At 50.3% G+C, this 14,860-nt stretch overlaps 1 protein-coding gene and 1 long non-coding RNA gene across 4 annotated transcripts in view; one reads left to right on the top strand and one right to left on the bottom strand.

The window, feature by feature from the left end:
* LOC110262089 (uncharacterized) overlaps window positions 1-14,660 on the top strand; it is a 54,107-nt gene extending 39,447 nt beyond the window's left edge. The window contains exons 2-5 of the long non-coding RNA XR_014812459.1: window positions 3,798-7,298; window positions 11,285-11,460; window positions 11,569-11,696; window positions 12,892-14,660. This is a non-coding gene — a long non-coding RNA (uncharacterized LOC110262089). The remainder of the gene's footprint in view (window positions 1-3,797; window positions 7,299-11,284; window positions 11,461-11,568; window positions 11,697-12,891) is intronic.
* GSX2 (GS homeobox 2) lies at window positions 3,037-6,863 on the bottom strand. 3 transcript variants are annotated; one of them, XM_003128986.5, is made up of 3 exons: window positions 6,156-6,863; window positions 4,650-5,360; window positions 3,037-3,943 (listed from the first exon to the last, which is right to left on the bottom strand). In XM_003128986.5, the coding sequence occupies exons 2-3, from the start codon at window positions 5,221-5,223 to the stop codon at window positions 3,603-3,605; spliced, it is 915 nt and encodes a 304-aa protein (XP_003129034.1). In that variant the 5' UTR covers window positions 5,224-5,360; window positions 6,156-6,863; the 3' UTR covers window positions 3,037-3,602. The 3 variants fall into 3 exon arrangements, with proteins under 3 accessions (XP_003129034.1, XP_020956922.1, XP_084828202.1); XM_021101263.2 differs by having other exon boundaries at window positions 6,454-6,863; XM_084972076.1 differs by lacking the exon at window positions 6,156-6,863 and having other exon boundaries at window positions 4,650-5,406.
* Window positions 14,661-14,860: the final 200 nt, after the last annotated feature.

Below are 14,860 nucleotides of genomic sequence, written 5' to 3'. Positions count from 1 at the left end.
GGTCATTCTTCCTGCTGTCCATCCTCCCCAAACCCCAGCTCTTTTCCTATTTAAAGGAGCGGACGCGTCCACATGAATAGTCCCTGCTGCTCCCTTCTTTCCTCTTAGCGAAAAGGTCCTAATTTCTAACTCTCATTTTCATTCTCTTTCTCTCTTTCCATCATGTAGTTATAGGCTCCTTAAAAGGCTATGTTTTGGAAGAACAGAATTCTGTGTTTTGAGTGGAGTATATTGAACAGCTAGCATCTAGTGCTTCTCGGGTAGAAAAATAGGTGACCCCACACACTCTTAGAGTGCTTGATATCAAGATTGCTTAGCAGAGTATTTGTGCATCTGAGTGTTGGCCTAGATGTTCTGAACCTAAGGTGAAACTAAGCCTTAACATCAGATTCCCAAGGCCTTATGTCAAACTTAAAAAACATCCCATTGATTTAGGGGATGGGGGGTAGAGAGGTGTAAGATAGTAGATACGGAGACCTCATGATCCATTCTGAAAGTGGCAAGAAGATTCACCAGGCTCTGAATGTCCTAGAACAAGGATGTCCCTGAGATCACTGGAGAACCTTTCTTTGGAGAATGTCCAACATCTTTGCCTGAATCTTTTTGCCTTCTGGTGCGGGATCCACTATTTATTATCTCTACCCTAAAGAGTTTCCCCGAAGACAGGAAGGAGAAGAACTGAGACCATCCAAGCAGACCAAGAGCAGGCAAGGAGGGCTGGCATTGCGTCTTCTGCGCCAGCAGTGGATCTGGGTGTGGTGCAGGATCAGGGGTTGCAACTGGGTGGCTCTGTGCTCTGGGTGAGCAGGGCCTGAGGTGGGGGTGGGTGCAGTTGGGCAAGGTGTAGAGGCTCAGGTCCCAACTGGGTAGGGACTTGGGAAGGGCCAGGGCTGAGAGCGGGGGCCACAGAGAGGCCAGGTTGTTTGGTGATGGGAGGGGGTGGGGGTTGTATGTCCACTGCCCAGATGAGGCTCGCTTTGAGCAGGAGCTTGGGGAGGTGCAGCCAGGGCTCTTTGGCCTTCCTGTTATTTCCTGCAAAGGAATTCTCCCTTAGAAGCTCGTTCTTTGTGCTTCTAAACTCCCTTCCTCCCACCCCTGTACTGCTGCCTGGAGTGGCCTGTCTTCTGGGAAGGACAGAGGTGGGATCTTAGGGAAAAGCAGTGGGCAAGTGCCTTTTCCCCTTCTCTGAGGCAGGCAGGCCCAGGGCTCTGCTTGGGGGAGAGAGAAATCAATCCAGAGCCTGAGCTTCCCAGGCTCCTGCGATCACTTCCTGCAGCAACCACTGCACCAGGACTAGGCCCAGGTCACTGTACAAAGCAGTGGCAGCTCCCCATTCAGAATACACCATCCAGCCTCTCCCGCCACCGCCCCTGCCCTGGCCAGCACCAGAAAGAGGGTTGACAACAGGCTCTCTAGAAGGGGACTTGCCTTCTCCTGAGCCTCTGGAGCGGGGTGTGTGTGTGTGTGTGTGTGTGTGTTAGAGAGAGAGGGAAATAGAGTGTCAGAGAGAGTCTCTGGGCAGGGAAATGTGTCACGTCCTCCCTCCTCCTCACTACCCTGTAAGAGCCCCAACCCCACCTGGCGAGGTTTCAGTTCCTACAGACCTAAAGAAGTGTGTGTATGTGTGTTGTAAACAGTTTCTATGGCTTGGATCTCTTGGGTGGCAGCTTTACAGAAAATAATCAGAAATAACACCAGTAGGTGTCTGTGGGACTCAGCTGGCAGGGAATGAGATCTCCTAGTTTCCATGTTTCCAGTTTCACACTCCCCTTAAAGGACAGAACCTAGCTGGGCTGAGAGAGCCAGAGTAAATCTCCAGGGCCAGGCTTGCAGGAATTAACTCCACAGAGTGTTGGGAAGAAAGGGAATACAATGGAACCAATCTAGGTTAAAGTCAGGGAGACCAGAAAAAAACTAAACCAATTGAAAGTTCAAAGGCATCTCTGAGCTATTTTGGAAAAGTGAGAATGTAAGTCTTTGGACAAAATAATGAGCTATCCCTGAACTGTAATTGTCTCCGCAGTGGTGGGAGCGCGTTAATTTCTCAGCCAGACAAACAGGCAAAAATGGTATTGTTTCTGGTCACTTGTAGCATCATTTGTAAGTTTCCATGTATTTGTTTCCAACCTGCTTGATGGATTGTTGCTCTTCCTAAAACAATTCTTACCGTCCAGATTCCTTCACACAACTCAGGTTTTAGGACTGAGAGAGATGGAGAGGGGAAAAAAGGGGAGTAGGACTGACACAGAAAATAAATTCTAGGTAAGGGATTTTTGCCTTTACCTGCTAAATAAATCGAAAGGATAGTCTGTCATGAATTGTCAGTGTCACTCTAAATGGAGTGATTTATCCTGTCAATTGTGAGGAAGTGAGCTATTTTAAGAACAGGAAGTATTTATACTCAATATCTTGTAATAACCTATAATGGGAAAGAACCTGAAAAAAAGAATCTCTCTCTATATATATATATCTACCTATTGATATATATTGCTTTGCTCTACACTTGAAACTAACATAACATTGTAAATTAACTATACCTTTAAAAAAAGAAAAAAAAAGAATGGGGAGTACTGTCTGGTAGGTGGCATCACCAAGGTGTCTTCTTGGCAGAAGTTTCTGTGACACAGAGAGTCTATAGAACCATAAACTCTCTCAACCAAGAGACCCACATTTCCAAGTTCTAGCCACCAGTTTGCTCTAAATTCTTTTTTTTTTTTTTTTTCCTTTTAGGCTACACCTGCAGCATATGGAAGTTCCCAGGCAAGGGGTCAAATCAGAGTTGCAGCTGCTGGTCTATACCACAGCCACAGCAATGCAGGATCGGAGCAGCATCTTCGACCTACACCACAGCTCATGGTAACACCAGGTCCTTAACCCACTGATCGAGGCCAGGGATCAAACCCAAAATCTCATGGATGCTAGTCAGATTCGTTAACCGCTGAGCCACAACAGGAACACTTAAATTCTCACTTTTTAATCCTGTCCATGTGGGGGGGAGAGAAGACAAGGGAAGAAGGTGAGAGCAAACATCATGGATTTAAAACCTTGATTTTGTGCCATTTATTTAAATAAATATAAATATAAATTTTATATAAAACTATTCACAAGGAGACTTCCAGCAACTTGGATTTTAAACTCTCCCCAAGCAAGTTTTCAGGAAGCAAGACCTACAGGGTTTAATTTTCTACGTTATTTGCAGTTCAATACTTTCATGAAAACAACAAAAACAAAAAATTATCACGAAACCTCGTGTTCTCACCACGTTCTGAAAGACAGGGAAAGGAAAATAATATGCGTTTTCAAAAACCCACATATAGTTTTAAACTTAAACCAGTCCGGGTTTTTTCTGTTACATAAGACTGAGTTGAATCTAGATTATTTACATTTTTTTTAAAAAAGACCTATAACTGCGAGTGGAGCCCCAAACAAACAGGCGAAGGAGAAAACGTGAAGGGTCAGTCCCGGCACTTACACCCCCGGGGAACGCTTGGCTCCACCTTCCCCAGGTGAGACCAGCGGAAGGGCGAGGATTTGGGCTCCTGGGTGCCTGCCTTGTAGGCATTGTGAGGGCTGCTGCGGGCGTGTGGCGAAAGCGCCCTCCCTTATAACGGGGAAATCTCCTTGTCATCGTTGGCCGAGGCCGGCGACAAGGAGTCCTCATCCTCCGAGCGCGCGTAGTGCGCCTGGCTGCCGACGCACTTGCAGCCCGCGTGACTGTTCCTCTGCGTGCCCTTCCCTTCCTTCTTATGCTTCACCCGGCGGTTCTGAAACCAGATTTTCACCTGCTTCTCCGACAGGTTCAGGTACGTGGCGATTTCGATCCTCCGGAGTCTAGACAGGTACATGTTGGAAGAGAATTCCCGCTCGAGCTCCAGGAGCTGCGTGCTAGTGAATGCGGTCCTCATCCTCTTGCCATTGGGTACCTGGTTGGCGTCCGAGCCCCCTGCAAAATGGGCCAAGAAAGGGCAAAGAGGTAATTCTCGGGTGTGGCGGCCCACCCCACGTGCCATCCCTTAGAAAGGATGCTTCTCAAGGACCCACCCGCGAAGCTCAACCAAACACCTGTATCCATCCCTCGAACTTTCTCATTTCAAGACACATCGTTACTTAGCCGGGAAGGACAGAGGCGCCTAGAGAGAACTTAGTCGGGAAGAATAGTGACTCCTAGAGCGAGTGAAAGACTTTGATGGGAGGTAAAGTCAGAGGATTGAAGTTAGTGGGGGTGGGGTTGCGTTGTCCGGTCGGCTCCCCTCAAACCCACCGGAAAGGCAGACGGACAGGCTTAGCCAAAAGCATCGAAATGCTTTTAACCAGCGCCGACGCCGGAATGCCACACTTAAGTTCAAATACACTCACCCCGGATCTCAGTCAGTTAACCATCCGGTTTCTCAGCCCTCAAGTTCGAAGTCCCAAAGGCCCCGATATTATGTAAGACTTGAGCACCAGGTGCCGAGCGTGAAGCGCACCCGGCTGCAAGAAGAGGCTGGCAAGGCTAACTTTCACCTTCGTGGAACTTCTGGGGACGACTCAACAGCTACACTAAAAGCCCCTCCTCCCTCCACCCGCCCCCCACCCCCGCCAGCGCCCACTTCCTCCACCGAAGGCGGAAAGTTTGCTCCCGGCGCAGGTGCCCAGAGACCCCGCCCTACCCATAGTGAGGCAGTGGAATCTCCGCGGGTCCGCCACGTTGTAGGTAGTGGCGGTACAGACAGGTGCGTGGTGCTGCGGGTGCCCCAAGGCCGCCGCTGCCGCCGCCGCCGCCGCCGCTGCCGCCGCGGCGGCAGCCGAGCCGGGCTGCTGGGGCTGGTGGTGGTGATGGTGGTGCTGCGGCGGATGGTGGTGATGGTGCGCGTGGCTCACGCGCGGGCAAAACTGTGCGTCCCCAGGACTCGAAGAAAACTGACTCTTGAGCAGGGGCAGGGCCCCAGCGGCTCCCGCCGCCCCGCCACCCCCGGTCCCTGCACTCCCGGTCCCTGCGCCCCCGCCTCCGGAGCCCGCGGGTCCCCGAGAGGAGTGCAGGTGCGAAGTGACGCAGAGCGGGCAAACGCAGAACGCGCCGCTCTTGCGGGACTGGCAGCCGGGCCCAGACACGGACATCACCAACGGGGATGGCATGCCCAGCGGGATGAAAAAATCTGGCCCGGGGTGCGGCTCAGGAAGCGAGGGCGCGGGCCGTGAGGAGTCCTTGATGATGAGCGAGTCGACATAGAAGGAGCGCGACATGTCGGGAGGGGTTCGTGGCTGGAGGGCCTGGTCGGCCGTGGCGCCCCCTCCCCTCTCCTGTCCTGAGCCTCTGCCCCGGGCGCGGCGCGGACGCAGGCGGTCAAGCCCTTGGGGACGCGGAGGTGTCGGAGTCTGGGCTGTGAACAAAGGGGTCCCTGGAGAGGTCTGGTCCTCACGTCCCCCGCCCGACGCCCCAGCTCCGGGATTTTATAGCCCCCACCCCGACACGTGATGCTGCCGAGTACGGTTCGGCTCAGGCTCCTCGGCAGCTCCCCACCCTCGGGATAGGCTGCCAGAGTCACAACAGAAACGGCGAGGAGGGGCGGGCGCGCGGCAGGGAAGGACTTGGAGGAGGGGGATGGGGGAGACTTTGCAAAGTGTAGGTTTTGTTAATTTCGCGGGGAGGCCGGCCTCCTCCCCCTCTTCTCCACGCTTTCCAGAGAAATCACAGAGCTGCATCCTCCCTCCTGGCCCTCTCCCTAGCCTGGGCCCCAGCCCAGCTCCTCCTAGAGCTCGGCCGCAAAGCGCACCTGGTGGGGACCTTGAAGCCTTTCTAGTAGGAAGGCCCCGTACTCCCTGCTCTGTGTCGGTCGTGGATAAGACACCATAGAGTGACGGCCTGAGGTTTAGAGCCGGATTGTGCAGGAGGTGGACTGGCAGCTGCCCAGTCCCAGAGTGCAGCTTGGGGTAGAGACACACACACACACACACACACACACACAGTCTCTCAGCTTTTGGACTTGGCCAAGGTCATTCAGGTGGTTAACTGGTGAGGGATCCTGGGTTATAAAGTAAGGCCTCCCAGCTAAGAAGCCACCGAGATTTTCATTCTGATGTTTGAGAAGCTCTAAACTGCCTTTGCACTTGAGGCTTTCCTGGGGCCACTCAGATCAATGACCCTTCTTTGTGCCTCTTCCTAACCTTAAACTTACCAAGAGAGACACTGAAAGGCCACTCTTTTCTTTCTCCAAGTGGGTCCACAGCTGCATTTCCAGGCCAACCATAACAAACTCCATCACAAGGACTTTGGAGAGAGGACCAAACCCCAGCCCTTCTGGAGCCTGGGCATGGGCTGAGGGAAGCCTTCACTTTGGGTTTTCCCAACTTCTGCCCTTTTGCAGTTTACAGATCTCAAGTAGCTATCAGGCTAACCAGGGAGCACTCTCCCCTATGCACCCCTTTTAAAGCCCAAAACGGCTGAAGGGAATTGAGCCAGTCAATGAATCCTACCTCAGGATGGGAGCAATGGCTTGATAGAGGAAGCCTCTGAGTGGTATAGGGTCCAGTGGAGGATGGGTGTATCAGTGGCTATATGGGAGAAGGTGACTGCCCAGATAGGCGTTGTTGATCTTTCAGGGATGGCAAGGCTGCCCTAGTGACATCTGGCTGGAGTAGGGAGGGCAAAGCAGCACATACAAGTTCAGTCCTTTCCCCCAAATAGCTGCCTTCAGGCCTGAGATCACAGTGGTGCTAAGAAACTTGGGGACGGTCTCTCGCCACCTGGGAGAACCAAGGGCCCAAATCCTAGGGGAGCATCAGCTTCGCAGAGGCACGGCTCTCACTCTGTCCTCTCCTTTCCCCTTTCCATCTCTGTGACCATCGTCTCTCTTGCCTGCTAGAGAAGTGTAATTGAGTTGTAGGGACGCCCGCTCTGGGGAGCCCAGGATTTATGGATGGCAATTAAAGTTTTATGAATTGCAGCTGAGGCTGGTTATTGAGCTATTTGAATGTGATTAGAATTCAATTAGAAAGCGGTTAGTGGACGGTGGGTCTCCAGAGTGTAAACAGACAGCTATTCCAGAAATGTGCTAATCCAACATCTTGTGACAACAATTAAGGAGTCTCAGGGCTTAACTCAGGGCAGCTCAGCTGTAACTACTTTTGCACCACAAGGTTTGCTGCAGCCATCGCAGGGGCTCAGCCTCAACCCAGCCGGCCTGGCCCAGCCCACCCTCACTCACAACAGGAGAATCCCAGCAGTCTCCTCAGAATCACACCAGCCTCAAAGAAGCAGCTCAACCCTTGGGAGGCGCTTAATGGCAGGATGTTTTTACGGGCCTAAATTGTCCAGAAAGGTGACCTGATTTCCTAATTCACTTTATAATATGCTATCTCCTCCGTGGTGGGTCTAGTTCTGCTCACAGGGGAAACTTCTGTGTTAGTGTTCTGGGAGTTGTGCTTATGTGAGGACCATTTTATTTTAGAGACTCCTAATTATGATGCTTGAACATTCAACTCAATTTATGTCTGACTACAGAAGCATCCCGTTGCTGTGCGGAGGAATTTTGAGAAAAGTGAGAGGCCCACGGGGTTGCTTAGGTCTGCAAGGGGAGCAGCGGCTTAGGGTCATACTGAGACTGGAAGGAGACCATGTCTGAGAAATTTGTCTATTAGGGTACTCAGTTAATTGCTTGACCCACCAAGGGCAAATATTTTGGGGTCATATTCCACATTGGCGTCTCTCTTCTCACTCTTTCATTTTCCTTGGCTTTCTCAGCCTCTCTCTCTCTCCCCCTCCCTCCCTCTGCCTCTCTCACCCCTCTTTCCTCCACTCCAGCCCCTTCTTCTTAAGCCAGCCCCCCACCTCCCGCCTTGTGCCTTGCCACCATCCCCCTTCCTATGGCACTGGGCAGCTTTTCAGCTGCCCCTGCCCAGCCCTACCCTTCCCCAGAAGAGCAGCACCTCAGATACATTCGGAACAGAAAGGGACCCTGGGCAGACCGTTGGCGTGCCCTCATGGTGCCCCTGCTGCCACCCAATTTTATTTCTCAGTGATCCTGTCCGATAAAATTTCATCGTCCATTAAGTAATCCTTGAAATGAGAGCTCTTATGAGCCTATAATGAGCTCTAATTGCCACGACTCAGGGAGCCACGTGGAAGGATTTATTCGGTATTAAGCAGTCGGGTACAGAGTACAGGCTGTTACCTAAGCCATTACTTTCATAATTCAAGGAGAAAATTAGTTCTTTTAAGGGGGGGGAACTCCTTTGATTCCCCCCCCCCTTGTTGGAGATGACAGAGGATGGCTTTGTCTTCCTTAAGTGCAAGAAGACGTCACAGATTTGAAGGTAACAAAATTGTCGCTCACCATCCCCCATCCCTGCCCAGTCAGGACATCCCACCCTTGCTCCCAACTGAGAAAAAAAATAAGTCAAAGCTAGTTAAGAGGTGCCACCTTCTTGCCTCTGGACTCTCCAACTTGAGTCTGGATGAGCAGTTTCCTGGCAGCTCAACCTTGAGATCTGAATTCTTGGATATAGCTTTTAGAAAGTCTTCCACTACTTTCCCCCCTGTCTGGGAGGACATCAGACCTGAACCCCACATGTTCCTCTTCCTTCATTCCCTTCCAGTTTCCTTTCCCAGGCAAAGTCAGGGAAAGTAAAGGGCATGGACTTAGCATTACTTAGTCAACTAGCCCTAGAGTTCTGACCCATTGATGCATTGATGGACCTACAGTTTTGTGTTTTTTTTTCCTGCCGTAACTCCCACTTTTTGGACAAAGTGCCCCACACACACACCCGCCCTGTGCCCTCACCCCAGTCCTTTTTTTCTCTCACTCTCAGCATTTGGCTACATGGTTCTCCTGCACCAAACGGCCCGAGAGCAGGGCAGGACAGCCAGGAGTTAGCGGGGCTGCCTCGATTTATTTGCTCCTCTTACATTGATTTCATATTAGTTTCCAAAGCGATGAATGATCTCAAAGCTGGGTTTTGTTAGCCGAACACAAACAGGAGACAGGACTTACTTGCCCCCAGCTCCCTTTAATGAGGTCATTATCAAAGCGTGAACAAGTCTATGAATGTTTTATTGAAAGCGCATCGTTAACTTGTATCCATCCTTTTCTCCGAGTGGCATTGTGATATTGCTGTCTGTGGCACATCTTACCCGATATAGCCCGAGATTTCCCCATTCTCTGTAACCAGGCAACCCTTTCTGAATACCCAAAAATTGAAAAGAACCGCTTAGTCTTCAAGAAAGTCCTCAATAATAGTGGAAAAGAACAAAGATCCAGGAGACAACAAAATGCCACAGGGGTGACTTTTCATGAGCAATTATCTCTCATTAATCAGAAGAACAGCTGCAATATTAATTTTCTCTCTTTCTTCCTCTCTTTTCACAGTCCCCAACATTTGAATAATCATAAATTTTGATTTTTTTTTTTTTGAAAGAGTCACATTTTCAGGGGCTGGAGGAAAGCAGCTACCTAGGTGAAGACGAGGAAAAGCTCTCTTTTGATTTTTTGTTGTTGTTATTGTTTGGGCAAAGCTGCCAACAAAGCAAAATGGGGAAAAATATGTACATATATGAGGAAAATGCCAGAGAAAATGACCCTCCTCATTCTTCTAGATGGTGGCTGAGAATCAGGACCCTTTCCCTGCTCCCCCTTCCAACAACTCCCCCTTCTTCTTTCCTCCCCCTGCCTGGACCAACTAGCCAGTTCTGCCCCGAGCGGGGCGGAGGGAACTGTCCCCGGCGGCGTCTGGCGTGGGAGTTTCAGCCGGGTTTCTGCCCGTTTAACTTGCAAACGTGAAGCCAAGCGTTGTCGATCTGACCAAAGAGACACTCTTTGGGCGTAACTTGCATTGTGGCCATCAAAAGCCCGCCAGCTTTGGATGAACCGAGACGTGCATTCAGCAGAAATGGGGCGCTCGCTCTCTTTTCAGGAGCCGGAGAGGCGATTGTTCACAGGATGTGTAGCCAGGGTGGAAAACGAAGGTCCCCAGATAAGGCTGTAACCTGCATACAGGCTTGGGGGAGTTAAAAGAATCTCATTAAAGTCGAGGCTGCAATTAGCAAATACACACTCTCAGAGAACCCAAGCTCCTCTTGAAAAGCCGAGAGTCGGATGAAAAAGGGCTTTTGGGAGTCAGCCCCCACATTCCCGCGCTGGCTGAGTGGCGAGGGGCTCAGCTGCCCCTTCGGGCTGCCCCAATACTGTTACTTTGAATGCACCGCCAGGAGAGGCCGGTCCCTGGAGAGGGCCTTGTGCTGCTCACCCAGCACCAAAAAATGATCTTGCCTTTCCCCAGTGTTTATTCAGAACGGATGGGCCTTTGAGAAACCTGAATTCGCCTTTGTGCTCACCGCAGGCGAAAGAGTTCAATTCGGCCCTTGGAGAAGGGGGTGGGGGAGGTTCTGGGAAAGAAGTGAGGAGTTTGGCTGAGAATTTCAGGAACAGCCTTCCGAACAGAACAGAGTTTTGACGGTGCCCAATCCCCTCTGCTCCATAGCCTCTCTGCTTCCCGCTGCACCTTAATTAATATTCGTCCACCCCAAATCCAGAAGCCCAACGAGGCATCCCTCCCCCATCCTTAAAGCGCTCCTCTGTCATCGGAAAAAAATTTATTGAGCGCCAACTCCGTGCCCAGCGTGTGCTAGACGCCGCGGGGAGCAAGCCTGAAAAGGCCGAGACTGCATCCAATAGAATATTGTTTCATTTTAGTAACAATGGTTTGAGGTGGGGAACAATTATCCGGATAATTGAAGCAAATGCTGCACCTCCCTCCTTCCCTCTCCAGTTCTCTTGGCGCTTGCCATTTTTTTTTTTTTTTTTAAACTACGTTTTGCAAAGTTGGCTTTTTTTTTTTTTTTCTTTTGGTTGGAAGCTAGGAGATGGGAGCGTAAGGGGAGGGCTGAGTTAGCGTCAGTTCTCCACTTCCCTTGGCCTAAAGCTGCTGAAAGCGCTAGGCCTAAATAGCTGCTTAGTGATGGGATTTGAGACAGTTGTTTTGTTTTTTAATGTTACCAAAAATAGAATGAACCTTTATAACTTTTCAGCAATCTGGCCTATCTGGTGTTCCATCTTGGTCATCTACAAAAATCAACCGGAGACTACAAATGCTCTAGAGATTTTGATTTAAAGATGTGGCCAGAAGGCTGAAATTAAAAACAAACAAACCATAGCCAACTTTCTACATGGTTCTGAGGCAGGTGAGGGTTGAGAAATAATGAGCAAGTAAAACATACCCTCAGTTATCCGCGATAATAGCAACCACTTTGAGCCTCATTCAGCAATTAGTAGTTGTTGAAAGTGTGTCTTGAGTGCCTACTATCCACCAGGCTTGGTGCTCCGGGATTCCTTTGCACAAGGTGGGTCCCCGGGAGTTTCCAGTATGTCAAATCGACAAATCATCTCAGAGTTGGTGAATTACAAAAGGCCGCGTGAATATGAAAGTAAAGCCCTCACAGCTTTGGGGAGTGGATAAACCCCAAGTCTGAAGTGACCTACTGGACAAGTGGGTATCAGCCTGGGACCAGGGGGTGGTGGGAGGAGGGGTGGGTGGTGTCGGGCTGCCGAAGGGTGCACACAAAAGGCGGGAAGAGTTTCTTTTGACTAATTGCAGGAACGGAAAGGAGGCCAGGGAGATTGATAGAAGAATCTGTTTCGACCTCTGTGAAATAAGAAAAATGCACGCCGCTTTCTAGTCTTTGTTAGGAACTAAGGACAGCCTAGCACCGGCCCTGGTGATAGGTAAGAACTTGCAGCGTAACTAGTTTTTGTTATTATCAGCAACCTGCAGCTCCATGGGTCCTAAGGCTTGGGAATGAGGTAGTGAGAAGCCAGGAAGCAGAAGCCTACGCCCAATCGCCTCCCGGCCCCAGCACGCCTTTTCCAGGCTGTGCTTTGCCTGCTAAGGTGCCTCTGCAGCCTAGTGTCTGCGCCCTAAAGGCGTCCAGCCCGGAGTTTCTCTAGCCCTCGGTTTCCAGGGATACCATTTAACCATCCTGTCAACCTGGCCCTGCCAGGAGAACCTTGCCACGCCACGTCCCATTCCTCATCCCCAGTCAAAGGCCTGTCCTGGCAGCCCCTATTTTGGATCACGACCGACCCAAATTTCAAGGCTCCTTTGGCCTGAAGAAACTTCCAGCTCTGCTGACTTATTTTACAGTAAACAGCTGCCATTAGAGGGTATGGCAATCTCTGTAGCCATCACATCTCCAGCTCTCACTGTGTGCCTTGCCCTAAATCAAGAGCCTTGCCCACAAGACCTCATTTAACTTGTGAAACTGCCCTGCTGGATAAAGCTCCATTTTTATGGTTGTTTCTCCAATGAGAATCCTGAGTCTTATTAAAGTTCAAAGGCTTATCCAAGATAATACAGCTAAAGATGACACAGACAGGATTCCGACTGTCTGCAGAATGTAGAAGCCTGGAATTGTAGGCACTCGGCAATACTATTTCCTAATATCTAGCAGTTATTGAGCACCTACTATATGCCCAGCTATGAGTTAAGCCTTTAATGCATTATTTCATTTTTCATGACCCTGTGAGGTAGGCATTTTTATTATTTCTCATTTGTTTATTGTCCACTCCTGGGTTAATGTTACAATGGCTAGTCTAATGTGGCTTATGTGACAGAAGGGGCACAGTCTGGAATTGGGATGAGAGGGAATGTGATTATTTTTATTCACTTTCTCCCAGAACATAGAAAGTGCTGAAAGACATTTGAACAAGCAAAAGCAACATCTTACTCATTTACTTCAAAGGCCTTCATCATAGTCAATACAAATGTCTGCAGGCTTATTTCAGTCCTGGTTGATTACCTCCCCTCGTTGATTACTTCCCCTGCAAGAAGGGTCTGTTCATTCGCTAGTGATATAAAACGTTCAGTATATATTAGAAGTGGAATAAATATTTGTTGAGCAATTAATCCCTCATTTTACAGATATGAAAAATGAGGTTCAGAGAGGCTATGCAACTTGTCCAAGACCACACAGCTCAGAAATGGCAGAAGGATTTAAACTGAGGACTTTCTAAGACCCTCCCCCTTTTCACCTTAGCCCACAACTTCTCGCGCTGTGTCCTCGGGGTGACAGGGACGGCGGAGCCTGGGAACCAATCTGCGCGGCCAGGGTCTGTCCGAAGTCCGAGCTCAGTCCCTCCGCTCTCCAGGTCTGGGCGAAGCCGAGGGAGGCAGAGTGTGTACAAGGCCCTCAAGGCAGCTCCCCAGTTTGGGGTAAATAGGCTCTGAGACGGTGCGGGTGCGTCCGCTCCTCCCCAGCTCTCCGGCTGCCACCACGGGAGAACCACAACCTACTCTCCGGTGTCTGTCTCCCCCTCTCCCTGGCTAACTTATTTCTCTGTGAAAAACGAAGCGATTCTAAGAGATTACATTGAACCCACTGCCTGAAAACACTTCCGTGAGCAACAGCCCCCAAACTCCAAGCACACTAGCTTCCAAGCTCCACACAACAGCCTCGCCTCCTAGCTGGTGCAATTGCGCATGCGCGAGCGGCTGAGCTAGCCCGGAGTGCGATTCCGTGTTTGCGCACGCGCGAGTGAGGCGTGGGTGAGAAGGTGACGGGGTGAGCGTGCATGAGCGTGAGAATGGGTGTGTGCGGGAGGGTGTGTGTCAAGTGAATGTGCATGTCAGCAAGTGTGTGAAGAGCTGTGGAGTGTGAATATGAGCAGCGTGGGTGTAAGTGTAAAAGTGAAGAGTGTAGGTGTTTTAGGAGCTTGGGTGGAGAGGTTGTAAGCCTAAGTGTGCCTGTGAATATAGGAGTGTGTGGCTATAAGAATGTGAGGGTTAGACTGAGGGTGTGAGAATGTATGTGCTGGCGAGGGTGTATGAGTGGGCATGTGAGTGTGAGAAAAGTGTAGGGTCCCATGAGTATGTGCCAGGGTGTGTGCGTTCGTGGAAGCACGTGTGTGAGCGCTCCAGAGTATATGTGAAGAGTAGGAGTGGTGAGTGTTTGAGTTTGTGGATGTGGAAGAGAATGTTTGGAGGGTGGGGGGCGGGACGCGCGGCTCATTCTACCCGCCTCTCGACTGCTCACTCCCTCCCACCTTTTGGGCAGCTCCACAGCCTGGGCATCATCTCTCACTGCCAGGCCCTCTTGGAAACTGCCCAGCCAGAGGAGGAGGGGGGCGGGGACGGGAACCTCATTTTGAAGCCCGGGCGTGCTAAGTGGGAGGGTCTCTGGGAGCACTGCCTCCTGGGGATCCCCTCTTTTCTTCACTCCCTTCTGGATCATCTCTCCATCCATTTACTCAATGAGCCTTTATGGAGTGCCTGCAGTGTGACAGGCTCTGCCTTAGGTGCTGGGCAAACCAGGAGAACAAGATAGCCTGTCTCACTCAAAGTGGAGTTTCCACAGGGCTTTCTGTTTGTGTGTAACTGCTCTGCCAAATGCTGATGATACAAATATAAATTTTGGTTTCTGCCCTCAAGCAGAGGGGTATGGAGGGCTTAATAAGACAGGAAATATGTTTCCTGATTAGCCATGTACCTCCCTGGAACAAGATACTGTATAAACACCTGCAGGACATAATTTTTTTTTTTTTAAGAAGGCTGTTTCATTAAGTTTCTTCTTTTGAAGTTCTAACTAGGATCACAAAATAATTTTATTTTCAACCGAAAAGGACATGTTCAAAGATTGAATTTCCTTATTGAGATCTTTTTTTTTTAAGAACAAATAAATCAAAGAAAGCTTGGGAGTTCCTGTTGGGTCTCAGCAGTAACAAACCTGACTAGTATCCATGAGGATGTGGGTTCGATCCCTGGCCTCTGTCAGTGGGTTAAGGATCTGGCATTGCCGTGAGCTGTGGCATAGGTTGCAGATGCAGCTTGTATCTGGCGTAGGTGTGGCTGTGGTGCAGGCCAGCTGCAGCTCTGATTGGACCCCTAGCCTGGG

The sequence above is a fragment of the Sus scrofa genome, chromosome 8 (genome assembly GCF_054392235.1).
Source record: "Sus scrofa isolate SSC_HxYL_T2T_F1_AM1 chromosome 8, Sscrofa_HxYL_maternal_Yorkshire_Landrace_v2.0, whole genome shotgun sequence".
In the NCBI taxonomy this organism is placed as follows: Eukaryota; Metazoa; Chordata; class Mammalia; order Artiodactyla; family Suidae; genus Sus; species Sus scrofa.
The sequence above is the reverse complement of the archived record's forward strand: the minus strand, read 5'-3'. Positions and strand labels throughout refer to the sequence as shown.